The 15,688-nt window shown below is 33.6% G+C and overlaps 1 protein-coding gene across 1 annotated transcript; it reads right to left on the bottom strand.

Annotated features, from left to right (window-relative positions):
- Positions 1 to 216: 216 nt before the first annotated feature.
- On the bottom strand, positions 217 to 6,550 carry LOC125072600 (chitinase-3-like protein 1). Its single transcript, XM_047683230.1, has 8 exons — positions 6,422 to 6,550; positions 5,692 to 5,874; positions 4,930 to 5,030; positions 3,811 to 4,076; positions 2,397 to 2,557; positions 1,492 to 1,646; positions 919 to 1,348; positions 217 to 454 (listed from the first exon to the last, which is right to left on the bottom strand). Exons 1-8 carry the CDS (start codon positions 6,486 to 6,488, stop codon positions 255 to 257), a joined length of 1,563 nt encoding a protein of 520 aa, XP_047539186.1. The 5' UTR covers positions 6,489 to 6,550; the 3' UTR covers positions 217 to 254.
- Between the last annotated feature and the right edge of the window lie 9,138 nt (positions 6,551 to 15,688).

Here is a 15,688-nt window from a genome sequence, read left to right as displayed (position 1 = left end):
CGAACAGGAGGCTCACCTGATGGAAAGTTACAGACCGATTTTGAATATTTTAGCATTGAGCTTTAAGCAAATCAATTGGTCTCTTGAAGCTTCGGTGATCGCAGTTTTATTGATATCAGGCTTTCTCAAGATTTTATTTATACATACAATTTTCAAAATCAGTTTTTATAGTTAATGGCAAAAAAATATATTCTATAATAAAAAAAACATAAACCATTCCAACTAAATTGTTAAATAACGTTTATTATTTGTATTCAGGTAAGATTGCAATCAACTTGACTGGGATAATTGCAGTAGACGTTCTTCTGATCCCAGTAAAGATTCGCCGGACATTGGATAAGCTTTGATTCTAAGTTATTGTAAAGATCTCGAATACAGACGTAGAAAGATGTACAGTCTTTTGGGTTCCTATAATATCCTTCTTCTTTACAAGCAAACGTATTTTCAGTTGGATCTGTAAATATAGAATATTTAATTAATATGCTACTTAAAATATAATTAAATTTAACTGTTTTCGTTTAAAGCCAACGTAGAAAATACAATAAAGATACAATATAATTATAACTAACCATATTGTTAGATCATATTAGGTAAGTTAATCTCACTACACAATATTTGTACTTAGCCTTCTCGGAAACTTCCTAATTAAAGCGACATTGATCAGATAATTAATTGCATGTTCGGAGATATTTTATTTTTGTAAATATCGACAAGCGATGGCGACAAGCCGAAGCAATTCATTATAACCCACGCCTAACCGCATTGCCTCTTTCATTGATCTCTCGCACAATCGTAACAGTTCGTTCGATTTCGGTGCTGATGAGAAACCTTCGGTTTTGGTCAAATCTTTGGCTCATTTTAACCAAAGCCAAAGGTTTGTTCGGACACTAATAATAATTAAATTTGGATCAAATGTACCCATAGTAGTAGATGTTGGAGCAGGAGTAGTACTCGTAGTAGATGATGTAGTTGAAGTAGATGTCAAGCTTGAAGTTGTAGATTCAGATGTAGGTGCAACTGTTGTAGTTGTAGACACAGGTGTAGTAGTGGAAGTAGTTGAAGTAGGTTCAGTTGTTGTAGTTGTAGTCACGACAGATTTTCCTAAAGCTCGATTAATTGCTCTTAATAAGGGGAAATCTTCAGTATGGCAGATTCCATGAAAATCATCAGTCTCGATACTCCACACCATGACACCAGCGATGTTAAATTGTAATGCATATTCAACTTTAGCTACTAATGAATTAGCATCATCATAGGAAACCCAGTTTTGACCTTGCACGGCGTATGGTACTTTGGCTAACTTATCATAACGTTGCTCCCAGGATTCTGTGCGAAGTTTTTGACAAAACTGTAAATTGTTAAAAATTTTATTCGTTATATTATTTCAGTATTAAAATAAAAAATAGAAAAATAGAATTGGATTAATATTTTCAACTTTACAAAAAGTTTCACATTCTTAAATAATCATTTTGGAAAAATTGAAAGTCTCACTTCGTTATATCCAATTGTTCCACTAGTAGAAGTATATGGTCCAGCTAGACCAGGGCCGTTAGCAGAAGCACCGACACCATTATTATCAGCGTTTGCTAGTTGAAATGTGTGTCCGTAAAATGGTAAACCTAATACCAATTTCTCCGGTGGACAACCTGTGAGATTGTCAATGCTCAAATTATAAAAAAAATCATTTACATTTTATTTTATTTTAATAAACGTGACCGAGTAGAATATAATAAAGGGGTGGCGATCTCTGTTATTAAGTGTTATAATAACCGTGTTATTGATTTTTTTTGTAACAGTCTTTCAAAATCCTCAAATAAAAAAATATTAATATTGGTAATATACACTACATAAAAAGTAATTGAGTTCTTACGATAAAAAAATATACAACAATGCACGATAATGTGTATAATGTGTAATAACCATCAATATTGAAATACTCAATTTGAAGTACATGGATTAAAGCACTGAAACCGATACATTTTGGCCAAATGTGTTATATTTATAATTACTTGAATCTGTGGCTTTACCTGCTCAAAATTTACAAAACTATACACATTCTATTGTGTGCACAAACCTTCACCCTTTGAACTCTCTCGGAGAGCTAATTAAAAAAGTATGTCCTTGTCCTTCCCCGAGGCTTAAACTATCTTCATACCAAATTTCATCTAAATAGGTTCAGCGGTTTATTCGTGAAGAGGTAACGCAAAGAGTTACTTTCGCATTTATAATATTAGTATAGATAAATGCTGTATTAATTAGAGCCCTCATTATATTAATGGTATTTACAGTGTTTCAAGTAGTTCTTTATTTAATAAATCGTAGATATTTTTAAAATAATGAAAATGTAATTTGTACTGCGTGTGCTTATTTTTCACACAATACAATTCCGCACTTACCTTGTTCAAGCCAATATTCCAGGGCAATATCGACAGTGTTGAGTTGATCTTTGTCGACATTTAAATCTCCTTCGCTCCTATGAAGAGGAGCATTGTGACCAGTTTTTGGATCCCAAGCGCCATACATATCGTAAGTCATCACGTTTACAAGATCTAAGTATCTATAAAAGTAGAATTAAAATAATTCGATTTCACTTTAAGCATAATAATTTTGAGAATGTATTTTTAACTTTCCACTTGGAAGTCTAAATTATTAAGCTATTGTAATTATATTTATATGGGTTTGAAAATCTTACGTCTTGCAGTTCCCAGAAGTTAATGTATTACTCATAAAAAAATCTAAGTGTGCATTGTGGTGTACATATAACTATAAATAGGTACGTGTTAAAGAATATTTATTTTTGAGTAAAAATGATGACCTCATTTGACCTCTAAACTTTATTTATTATACTTAAACGAATATTAATTTTTATAAACCTTTTTTATATCATATATAGGCGGACTAGAAAATAGTACACCTAGTAGAAGATAATAAGTGGTCACCAGTGCCTATAGACGTTAGAACTGCACCAAACTTGGGAACTAAGATCTTATAACCCTTGTGTAACAGTGGCTTACTCACAAAACTACTAACTTTCAAACACAAAAGTACTAAGTATTAATCTTTGGTAATAATACCTATATGATGAGTATGTGGTACTTACCCAGAGGGGCTTGAACAACCTTACCACCAAGTAACCCTATTTAAAAACTAAAAGTGCTGAAGTAAAAATATAAAATTTGAATCAAAGGTAAATTAATTTCAATCAAATTGAAAGAGAGTAAAAATATGCGCATATTTTAAACTAACGTTTTTTGATGGAAAAACTACACGACACGCATTTAAATTATGTCAGGCAAGTGGCGTTATCACCTGGAGCTCTGTTGTGGAAAAAATGATAATAATTTTAGGAAAAAAATTTAAAGTTTTGATTGTAACTAGTTAGTATTGTTGTAGTGTATTTCTAATATCATCCTGATTGTGTTTATGTATAAGTACTACTGTCTCGTTTGTTTGGTGTTTTGATTAAATTTATTTTTTTATATATTTTTCATATTTTTTTATTTATATTACTATTGTCACTCCTGTTGGTAGTTCTGAATAAATAAATAGGGCTGAAAAAACCGAGGTACTTGATTCGATCGCCTATTCAAACCAGTAAAAACTTTTCAGTATATCTGTCTATAGCGGTGTGCAGTTACGAAGTTGATAGTGTTTACATTTCCGTCTCTCTGAATTCTGTGTCTCATCGGATAGAGGAATAGAGAGTGTATTTAAATTTGCATAGACTGTACTACAATATACTTCATTGGCTAGTCGAGTCGAAGGACATTGCCTTCATAGATAAGTATGGTATTTAAAAAAAAAACTTACTGAACAATAGAAGGAATATCATATGAAAGAGATGCCGAAGATTTAACAGATGAAACAGCTGCTGTCAATATAAGCCCATACTTTTCGAATGCCTCACGAAGTTCTTTTAGAAGTTGCGTAAAATTATTTATATCTGCTTGGCCATTGACTGAATCGCGACGATTAGGATACTCCCAATCGACATCTAAGCCATCGAAGCCGTATTGAAGGACCATGGCCAAGGCGCTACTTACAAAGTTCTTTCTGAAAGTGGGGTTCGCAGCCATCTAGTAACAAAACGGTACATATTATAAACTCATCACCAATATCAGTATGTTTGACACTACAAAGTTTTACGAAATAATGCTTCCAACAGTCTTGTCACAGTTTATACTTATTTACATCTTCAATTTATTATTCTTATATCAATACATAACATAAACATAACATAAGCAGCCCGTAGTAAATGTCCCACTGCTGGGATAAAGGCCTCCTCTCCCTTTGAGGAGAAGGTTTGGAGCATATTCCACCACGCTGCTCCAATGCGGGTTGGCGGAATACACATGTGGCTGAATTTCGTTGAAATTAGACACATGCAGGTTTCCTCACGATGTTTTCCTTCACCGCCGAGCACGAGATGAATTATAAACACAAATTAAGCACATGAAATTTCAGTGTTGCCTGCCTGGGTTTGAACCCGAAATCATCGGTTAAGATGCGCGCGTTCTAACCACTGGGCCATCTCGGCTCATTCAATACAAGTTGAAGGAAATTGAACTGAATTCTTTAAGTTGCTTCCTCTTACTTGGTAGAGGTAAAAATGTAGTAGCGACCGCCAGTTACTTTAATGTTGCAGTACTAAGCCTATAAATGCAATCCTTTGCTTTTATGTAGAAGGCTTGTGGGCTTCCATCACGCTGCTCTATGTGGTTTGGTGGATAGGAAATTTTTGCTAACGATCTTTTTCTGCATCGTCGATGACGAAATGAATTATAAACACAAGTTAAGTTCACGGACAGTGGACAGGACAGATTTTTGTTTAAAATTCACATAATAACCATAATTTTTTGGTTAATTCTAATAATTCTCATTATGATCACTAATCATAATTTAAAACACTCTTGGACTTTTTGTACTTACAACTGAATATTTAGCTGATGCTTCATTCCATCCTCCAACGGCTAGTATGGTTTTTAATTTGGAATTTTGAAGTTTAAGTGCATTAAATTTTCCAAAATTATCTGAAAAAAAAATAGTTTTTTTATGTATAGTAAAAAATAAAAAGGGCTTTATATGTATTTGTTTTAAAATTTTTGACTCGTGCTCAAAGTTTTTACGCATCATTAAGCAATAATTAGTATTTTTGTGTGAAAGGTGGGTTAGTCAGTATTACAGTTACCGTTCTTATCGGATGGCGTGTTTGTCAGGCTGTCTACATATTTATTTTATTTTTTTAATAATTCTTAAAACATACATATACCTCTTTGAACATTTGACTTCTACGTTTCCTATAGTCTCTTCTCAACGTAAAATATTATTTTACTTTTATCAAAATAAAAATGTTAGAATAAGTCATATAACACTAGACAGGATATAGGTTTATAAATTCTGATATACACTGTAATTAAAATGGTTCAAAAGAGTAACTACTGAGTTTTTTGGTCGTTCCGACAGAATCTACTTTCCGAACCGGTGGTACATTTACATTTAATTCTACACAGTTATGACAATTGAAAAGGGAATATTTTGACTTTTGAATTGTGATTTTTTAACATACTTTGTATTTAAGCCGCAAATTTTATCTTATATTATATCCTTCATCGTCATAATCATATTTAGAAAAAATTACTATCTCATTTATTCCATAATAAAAAGCTACAAATTGAATGATAAATGACTCACCTCGTCCCCAATTATCAGGATAATCCAGGAACGCGTCTAGCGATGTAACTGTTCCTTGAGAATCGATCCCCACAAACGTGTATACAATATGCGTGCATAGGTCTGTGTTAATGTCGCTGACATCGAATTTTCCCAAGCCATTTCTGTATGTCGCCCATGTTCCGTAGTAACATATAACAACTTCTAAAATATAATTTCGTATTTTAAGTAATGATAGTTATCGTAATAATGGAATACTTAATACTATTTTAATTTATTAAACCTTAAACTCTCGGGCAAAGCGTATCCCCTTGAGGAGAAAATTGTGAGTTAATTCCATAACACTGTTCGAGTGCGAGTTGGTAAACATTTAAACACATGTGATCAACACGATTTATTTCACTGCCAACTTAAGTGTTTTCGTGATTTAGACACACATTCAGAGCAAACTGACGTCTTTTGGATGAAATTTGCCATATTTAATTTAATCAATCTTTATACGAGCACAGTGAAAAAGCTTCAAATATTTTACTTAACAAAAGACGTGGTGGAAGACCAGCAGTGGAAAACATGCAACATATTTACCCAAAAAATGGAAGTGACGGTTTTATAAAAAACGCGATATATTATTGGTACACTTAAGTAAGAGATACCATTAGTATAAAATATAATAATGCTATAAAAAAAACTCATGATTATTTTAAATAATCAGTTTGTTTAAAGTTTAATATAAATAAACATAATCACTTACTATCCGCCGTAACTATATATTTATTTAGAAAACTCGCGCAAATCACAAATAAAAAGAATTTATTCATTTTTCAAATAATTTTCTACGTTAAAATTGAATTAATTTTGCACGTTATTTACTTGAATCGAAATAAAACACAATAACAATAATAGTCATTATAAACAGTTTCTTATCGTTAATTTTTAATATGAAGAGCAATTGTGTGATAAGATTATTATCACAAAGAACTGTTAATCAATAACGGCCGCGATAGTCTAATGGATGCTTATGTGGTCACAGATACATTCCCTAAGTTTAAATCCAGATTTCAATGTTAATAAATGTCAGTAACAGGTCGTCTTGGAAGTTTGTTGCATGTAAATTTATTAAGTATTGTGGTGGATTTTTTCACAATAAATAAGCAACCGTTAGGCGTCTCGTTTGATTCAACTCCTTATGGATTTTAATTATGATTAACAGTTGTATGTAGTGGTACATTAATGAATGAAGGAGATCAATGACACACACAAATAAGAAGAATTACTAAAGTAGATTTTTAGTAGCAATTTTGAATTGTGATTCTAGATTTAACGTTAATCAAACACCGGTTCCAAAAGTAGATTAAGAGAGTAAGATTAGTAGAAGAATCACTAATAAACTCAATTGTTAATCTTATTCATCAAATAACGTGTAAATATAATATACATTTAAGGGTTTTAATTATAACTGAATAAATACAAGCTTCTAGAAGAAGCGTTTACAGAGACATAATTATGTTATTAATATTAGAAAAGGCTCTATGTATAGGTAAATTAGGCGAGGGTCTTCTCTTGGGCGCTTGAGTTTAATGAGTAAGGGTTGCTCAAAACTTTGAATTTTGACTTATATCGCTTAAAACAAATATGGCAGATAGATTTTTTTATAAGAAGTGAGGAAAACTGAGTGTAATTTTTTATCTATTTTTACGCATACACTTGTGCCCGAAGTAAAATTTTAACTGGTTTGAACTGGACACAAACTCACAACCTTAGAAAGACAGTTTAATATGATACGCTAGGCATATATGTTACATACAGTAGTACATAATCTAGGATTAAAATATTAAGTTATATGTCGCGGCGATTACACAATCTTATATATTAGAAAGCCATTTGCATTCAACAAGCTATTGTAAATTTTATCTTTTGCGCAGGTACTTTTATGGCAATGGATTAAAAGGCTTCCTATCTTTTTTCAATGGGATAGTAATCTGACATTGGAGGAGGGATCAGGAGCAGAACCAAAAGATGTACTTGCACAATCCAAGACCCAAAAGTTACTAATTTATAACTCTGAACTGCTACCAAAAATCTTGAATAAGAGGATAAGATTGGATAAGATTTTACTTGGTGGTAGGGCTTTGTGCAAGCCCGTCTGGGTAGGTACCACCCACTCATCAGATATTCTACCGCTAAATAACAGTACACTGTATTGTCGTGTTCCGGTTAGAAGGGTGAGTGAGCCAGTGTAATCACAGGCACAAGAGACATAACATCTTAGTTCCCAAGGTTGGTGGCGCATAAGTGATGTAAGGAATGGTTAATATTTCTTACAGCGCCTTTGTCTATGGGCGGTGGTGACCACTTACCATCAGGTGGCCCATATACTCGTCCGCCAAACAATGCCATAAAAAAAGAGGCTTTTGGGTCATGTGTGTATATAATTATGATGATTATGTTTATAATAAGATTTTAAGCTGCCGATTTTTTGCGGTTTTTGATATGAAACATCTATTGGTGCCTTGAGGGTTAAACCGACTCGTAAGTCTTGACGGAAAGCGGCATAATACAAAATGGCGACATCTTTTTTTTTGGGCATCATTCCATCTTTCTGCCGCTTCTCTACACTCCTTTGAATGTGCCTGCCGCGTGTAATATATACTTCGTTCCAATACATTATAAAACAATGAGAAAAATTGTATTTTTACGCTTTCGAAGGATGAGTGAGCCAGTGTAACAGGAATAAGAGAAATAAAAACTCAGTTCCCAATTGAGTTGTGCATTGGAGATGTAAATAATGGTTCTAAAAAAAATTCTTACGGTGCGCTAAACATCGGTTTATGGGCGGTGTTGACCACTTACCATCATTTGTCTGTCCACCTACCATATATATTTTATTACATCCATATATATAAATTGGTTTTCTTAAAAAAAAAAATACTTCCATAACCAACAATTTCGATGTCGCCACTCAAGGAAAATTGATTTTGGGGTCGGGCAACAGACCTATTATGTAAGGACTTATAACTCACAGCAAAACACAATCGTGAAATGTCTAAAACTATTCTACGACGTAGATCATAAAAAATAATAGAAAATAAAGTATACAAGTATTCAAGTAAGGTATCACCGTAAGTCGGTTTACAATATTTGACTAGCGAGATTCGAATTGAGTTCCTACAGTTAGCTGTTAATAATAAAAACAAGGATATAGAACCTTTTGTGACTTTTGTTGTAAATGTTTTACGTCAAGTGTCATTCAACCCATTTTCACAGCTATGAGTGAGAAAGTGGTGCGAGAAAAAAATTTAGGTAAATAAGGTATTAAGCAGCTGTTGAGGGCTATCTGTCAACATATAGCAATAAAGCGATAGAAGTTTCTGGTAAGATGTGGAAAATAGAATATTAATTCAAGAAGGTTCTTAGAAGCATTTTCGAATTGATATACTACATTTAATGTTAAGCTGCCACCGGTTCGAATTGTAAATTATACCGAGAAGAACCGGCAAGAAACTCAATAGTTACTCTTTCTCATCAAAGAACATGATTTTAATTTATGTTTCTTGTATAGAAATCAAGAAATATTCCAAACTATTATACCATCTATATTATAATGCAATGACCTTACATATTAAAATTTATTTCAAAATAAAGTAAAGTGACCTTTAAATGTCACACTCCTTTTCAAGAAGAAGGTTTGGAGCTTATTCCACCACACTACTCGGGTAAGTGGATATACATGAGAGGCAGAATTTCATTGAAATAATATAGATGCAGGTTTTCTTAGAATGTTTTATTTAACCGCACATGAAAATTCAGTGGTGGCAGCCTGGATTTGAACCGGCAAACGTCGGTAAAAATGCACGATTTTTACCACTGGGCCATTTAAGTTCATCAAATTAATTTATTAATAATGTAATGTAACTACAGGCACAACGGATATAACATCTTAGCTCTTAAGATCGGTAACGTATTGGCGATGTAAGGAATAATTCCCATCAAGTAGGGCTCTATCTTTGGTAGGGCATTGTGCAAGCCCGTCTGGGTAGATACTACCCACTCATCAGATATTCTACCGCCAAACAGCAGTACTCAGTATTGTTGTGTTTCGGTTTGAAGGATGAGTGAGCCAGTGTAACTACAGGCACAAGGGACGTAACACCTCAGTTCCCAAGGTTGGTGGAGCATTGGTGATGTAAGGAATGGTTAATATTTCTTACAACGCCATTGTCTATGGGCGGTGGTGACCACTTACCATCAGGTGGCCCATTTGCTCGTCTACCAATATCATAAAAAAGTGGCCCCTTTACCCATCCGGCTACCTACAAAATATTCAAAGTTGAAAACTTGGTATTGTAATAAAAAAGAAATTCGCACACATCACATTCGTTGCCGAATATAAGAATTTTGAAATTGCAGTTTTGCATCATTACAAGTTTAAAGCGAATGTGCCAAGAGTCGTTTTTATTAACGACAGGACATTGTCGGCGCCGACCCAGTAGCAATGACATTTTATCTCGACTTTTACAACACACGACATGATTGCATCTTTGATATATATATTTCTATATTCTACGAACTTCCCTCAATGGCGTCTAATAGAATAGACTAATGTTAATTAAAGGAAAATATGGACGTAATGACTTGCCCAGCAAATAGGGAACGCAACAAATAAAAATGACGTATTTTTTATATAATACGGACGCGCAAATGGGCAGTCAGATGATAAGTAGTCACCACTCTCCACCTTAAGAAAAATTATCCATTCCATACACCGTCAATGTTTCACTAAATTTGAGAACTAAAATTCTATGAACCTTGTGCCTGTAGTTCTATTTGCTCGCTTACCCTTCAAACCGGAAAACAACAATACTGAGTACTGCTGTTTAGCGGTAGAATATCTGATGAATGGGTCGTACCTACCCAATTGGCTTTGCACTTTACACTTATAAGTACGTTTACTTATAAATGCATTCAATTATTTAATTTGATTGTAATATGTATTTTATTATTAATATAATTAAATGTTCTCGTCTGACGTAAGTAATTACGTTTAACGCATATTCGAACATCTATTAAAAGAATTCTAAATAAAATTATTTCCGTTTCGAAAGTATTAAAACGACAGTAATTTGTATCGCAGATATTATATCGATAACGTAATGACGTCATAATATTTTAATCTAATCACGGAGTTCTTAGGTATTTAAGAGCTTTCATTTATATTACGAGTGGTTAGCGGAAAATGTTTGAGAAAGTAGATTATTTACATAAACATTTATAATTGCTCATTAATGAAATATTAATCATTTCTATTTCTAAATTCATTAAAACCTAATTATCAATCAAACTGTTTTTTATTTTTTAATTTTTAATGAATGCTAATCAAGTGTAATAAATAAATAAATTTTAAAATTTCTAAATGTATTAGACAAAACCTTGTTTTTTTATAGACCTCGATTTTGACGTTGTTATTTTTTTTTTTTTTATGATATAGGGGGCAAACGAGCAGGAGGCTCATCTGATGGAAAGTGATTACCACCGCCCATGGACATCTGCAACACCAGGGGGGTTACAGGTGCGTTGCCGGCCTTTAAGAAATAAGTACGCTCTTTTCTTGAAGGTTCCCAAGTCGTATCGGTTCGGAAAAACAGCCGGCGAAAGCTGGTTCCACAGAGTGGTTGTGCGAGGCAGAAAATGCCTTAAAAATCGCGCTGTTGTGGATTTTTAAGGCATTTTCTATTTTTGCTATTTTTTAGATAAGGCAAGTCCGCCAAATATTGAATTTAGTATTTCGACACATAAGTCTCGTCGTCAGAATGTGATAAATAGTTAAGAAGGTACACGGGAACAAATGAATGAACTAACAGGCAACTTGTAAAACCAAAAACTATTTTTTTTTAAATAAATTATTATGATCGATTTGTAAGTACCTATTATCTTTGTGACTGACTAATTTGGTATTTCCTAACTAAAACAAGGAAAATTGGATTTCTATTCTTATCACAATGAACTTCTGAGTGATAATACTCGGAAAGTAACTAATGAAATCATTATAATGATTCAAGATTTATTATCAGAGAGCACAATGGATAAAATACGCGAATTATACATGAGACGGGGCTTGAATTCAAACAAGCGGCCTTTGCTTGTTTAGTTTGCGTTTACAATTGATCTCGTATTCGTCAAAGCAAAACATCATGAGGATCATTATGCGTTTGACGGATCAAACTTTCCCTCTCCTTAAAAGTCGAGGAGAGAACTGACGGGCTGTTACTGATATTTACTTTAAATAATAATAATAAACATCCGCAGACTTTTAACTTGGCCGTTTCATAATTTTTTTACAAATAATTTGTAAAAAATACATTGGTAACGAAGGCATATTATTCGATACAAGATTATATAGATATGAAAAAGCGTGGAGTTAATGCTTGTTGTTTTCCAGGCAGGATATATAACATACATATATAATTAGTGTAATATATATAATGTAATTGTATTATATATAATGTATTTTTAGATCTTGTAAAAGAGTAACTACTGAGTTTCTTGCCGGTTCTTGTCGGTAGAGTCTACATTCCGAACCGGTAGTAGCTTTACTTAATATAGTTTGTTAAATGACGATTTAAAAGTGCTTGTAAAAGCCTAGTTTAATAAAGTAAATTTTGAAAAATTTTTATAAAGTAGCTCATTTATTTCGTCATAACAATTTGGTTACTAAATTTCTTTTCCAGGAGAAAATATTTAATATAACAGTAATTATATTTGTGTGTTTTCGCTTTTACAAATAAAACTAAAAATGTTGCAATTTTACGAAAAATACAAGGAGTGTTACAATTGTAACGTACTGTGGTAGTTTGATTAAAAACCGTAAATCGTCCGCCGGTACAATTTTAAAATAACCAGGCTACCGAAAAGTTTACTATTGAATTAAATTTTACGTGTACATACCTATGTCATTCCGTTTCTTCGTCGAAAAATAGTAACCAATGATTTTCTTGTCGGTTCTTCTTAGAATCTTGCGGAAGAATCTTTTTCATACAATTTATTTAGTGTATGGATAGGTACTCGTACATTGCCAAACAAAAATACTTAGTATTGTTGCTTTCCAGTTTGAAGGGTAAGCGAACCAGTGTAACTACAGGCACAAGGGCATAACATCTTGAATCCCAAGGTTGGTGGCGCATTGGTGATGTAAGGAATGGTTAATATTTCTTACAACGCCATTGGCTATGGGCGGTGGTAACCACTTACCATCAGGTGGCTCATTTACACGTCCCCTTTACTAGGACATAAGAAAAAAGTAAGTCTAAGATTTAATGTTATTTTACTTTCTATAAAGAGTTCTTGCAATAAAATTGTGTAATATCATCACTCAAGTTTAAATTATTTTCTTAAAACTGGATTCATCCAGTTAGATCTGGTCCGATTCCCTAGTGTAGTGACCGGAGACGGGCGGAGCAGCCGGAGCGCGTAATGTCACATTACAATGCATTGGGTGTCACGACAGGATTACGCGAATGTGTGTAATGGGGCGAAGACGCGCTGAGAATATAGGGGATAGGAACCAGTTTTATTAGATTAGTTGGTAAAGTACTTGATTGAATGGAATTTTTTCTAATTGTTATGCTCAAATGCGTTTAAATAAGATTTTTTTTTTTTAACGAAAATATTGTGATATTTTATAAGCATCAATGTTTTGAATCATAGACATCATATTATATATTAAAAATTCCTTGTCTTAATTTTTATTTATTCGCAAAAAAAATTACTTTAAAATACGGGGTAATTTTAAATATAACTTGTTCTACAAATTTGTTCCTTTTTCAAAAAAACTAATTTTCAAAAAGAGAAAAACAAAAAGATTTGACTTTGTAACCAGCATCCTCATTTTGACATCAGTTACGAGATTTAATTGATCATGATAACATTCCATGATCATATCTATTATATAGATTAATATCCCCAGTTTCAATCTGATCAAGGTAAATTTAACATCAATTGCACTTACTTCATTTCACTTCGCTTAATACAAAACACTTAACACAATGATTACATACTCATTTAAAGTATCTTTTACAATATTAAAATACTACTACTAGTACGGGTAGTCTAGTGACTCGATATAAATCCACAGAACCCGAGGTTAAAACCCCTGGTCGGGCCAATAAAAAGCTTTCTGCAGAAATTCTCAGTTACAGCCCGGAGTCTGGGAATTGGGAGTGAATGAACTAGCGTGCCTCGGAAAGCACGTAAAACCTTTGGTCCTGCCGTCCCATCAGATTATAAGAGTGAAAAAAAACACAGGGCACATTTGCTTGGCCGCAAACTAGGGCACTAGGTATAATATAATAATAAGAATAAGAAAATGTTTATTTAGGGCACTTTTGCCTTTTATTGCTGGATAAAAGCCCCATAGATCGCCAACCATGCCGATCTTGGGCAGCCCTCATCAAACCTCCTACCTATTTTAAATTGTCCGTCCACTATCTATCTATCTATCTATCTATCTATCTATCTATCCACCGCCACAGGGCTTCTACGATCAAACATCAACCGGTCAGATATCTTCAGCTAGAGAAAAGATAAAGTAACTATAAAGCAAAACAAACATCTATATTTTTTCATGAATAAATATAAATGCGTAAGATTCGAAATTAGCAAATAACAAATTTAGAAGCCGCGCGATATGCTCGAAAAGACTGCAACCATTTCTCCGTTGAATAGCAATCATTCGGACAAAGCTTGCGCCAACCTGACGTTGTATAATAAGATCGAGAATAAAATCGTCTAAAAATCCGTTTACACTATTACTTCTAGGTTAACGTCAAACAGCAAAAAGCTATTGTAAAATAAATCAAAGAATTTTAAACAGAAAACTGTTTCACTAAGCAAAGTATTGCAAATAATACAAATCTGCCAGTCTCATTGTTAGAATAAAAAGCTCCGTATAATCCGAGAAAACGCGAACTTGATGAGAAACTGTAACAGACTGGTTCTCTCAAAAAATATAGCCGTCTGAATTTGCGAAAGAGAATTTAGTAAGATTTGTATAATACAGCGCGATATACAGAACGTTATACAATGCTATATATTATAACAAACAATTATAACAATTTCGTTCATTATTTTATGTTTTCAATTCGGTAGGATCTTTTCATTTAATTGACATGGATATTATTAAGAACTCTGTCATAATATTTCTGAACTTAACAATCAAACTTGGTGGGTTGGTATAACCCACTCATCGCTTATTTATTCTTTAAAATCGGGAAAATATGTGGGCTGACTGGCAAATGGACCGCTTGGTGGTAAGTGGTCACCAACGCAAATAGACTGGTGTAGTAAGATATATTGATAAACTCTTATATCGCCAATGCGACATCAACCTCGGGATCGGCAAAAGCGCCACTGATTGTAAAGTGGTTATCATGATGTCAATACACTAGAACTGTAAGAAATAATAATAGTTTTAAATAGTACCAACGCGCCACCAACCTTGGGAACTAAGATGTTATATTCCTTGTGCCTAAAGTTACACTGTGAGAGCCGAGATGGCCCAGTGGTTAGAACGCGTGCATCTTAACCGATGATTTCGGGTTCAAACCCAGGCAGGCACCACTGAATTTTCATGAGCTTAATTTCTGTTTATAATTCATCTTGTGCTCGGCGGTGAAGGAAAACATCGTGAGGAAACCTGCATGTGTCTTATTACAACGAAATTCTACCATATGTGTATTCCACCAACCCGCGTTGGAGCAGCGTGGTGGAATATGCTCCAAACCTTCTCCTCAAAGGGAGAGGAGGCCTTAGCCCAGCAGTGGGAAATTAACAGGCTGCTAATGTACTGTAATGTAAAAATAGTTACACTGGACTACTTATCCTTCAAACCGGAATGCAATAATCCTTTTGGCGTTTGGCGATAGTATATTTGATGTATGGTTGTTACCTACCCAGATGGACTCGAACTATTACACTATATTTTGATGTGAACACTTCATAAAATCACAACTGGCACTGTGTGTCA

This window comes from Vanessa atalanta, chromosome 22 (genome assembly GCF_905147765.1).
Source record: "Vanessa atalanta chromosome 22, ilVanAtal1.2, whole genome shotgun sequence".
In the NCBI taxonomy this organism is placed as follows: domain Eukaryota; kingdom Metazoa; phylum Arthropoda; class Insecta; order Lepidoptera; family Nymphalidae; genus Vanessa; species Vanessa atalanta.
The sequence above is the reverse complement of the archived record's forward strand: the minus strand, read 5'-3'. Positions and strand labels throughout refer to the sequence as shown.

Coding starts and splice junctions, on each gene's coding strand:
- LOC125072600 (XM_047683230.1), bottom strand. CDS start 6,488: ATGAATAAATTCTTTTTATTTGTGATTTGCGCGAGTTTTCTAAATAAA. Junction 5,875..6,421: donor ATATATAGTTACGGCGGATA/GTAAGTGATTAT, acceptor ATTATATTTTAG/AAGTTGTTATATGTTACTAC. Junction 4,077..4,929: donor CATCAGCTAAATATTCAGTT/GTAAGTACAAAA, acceptor TTTTGTTACTAG/ATGGCTGCGAACCCCACTTT.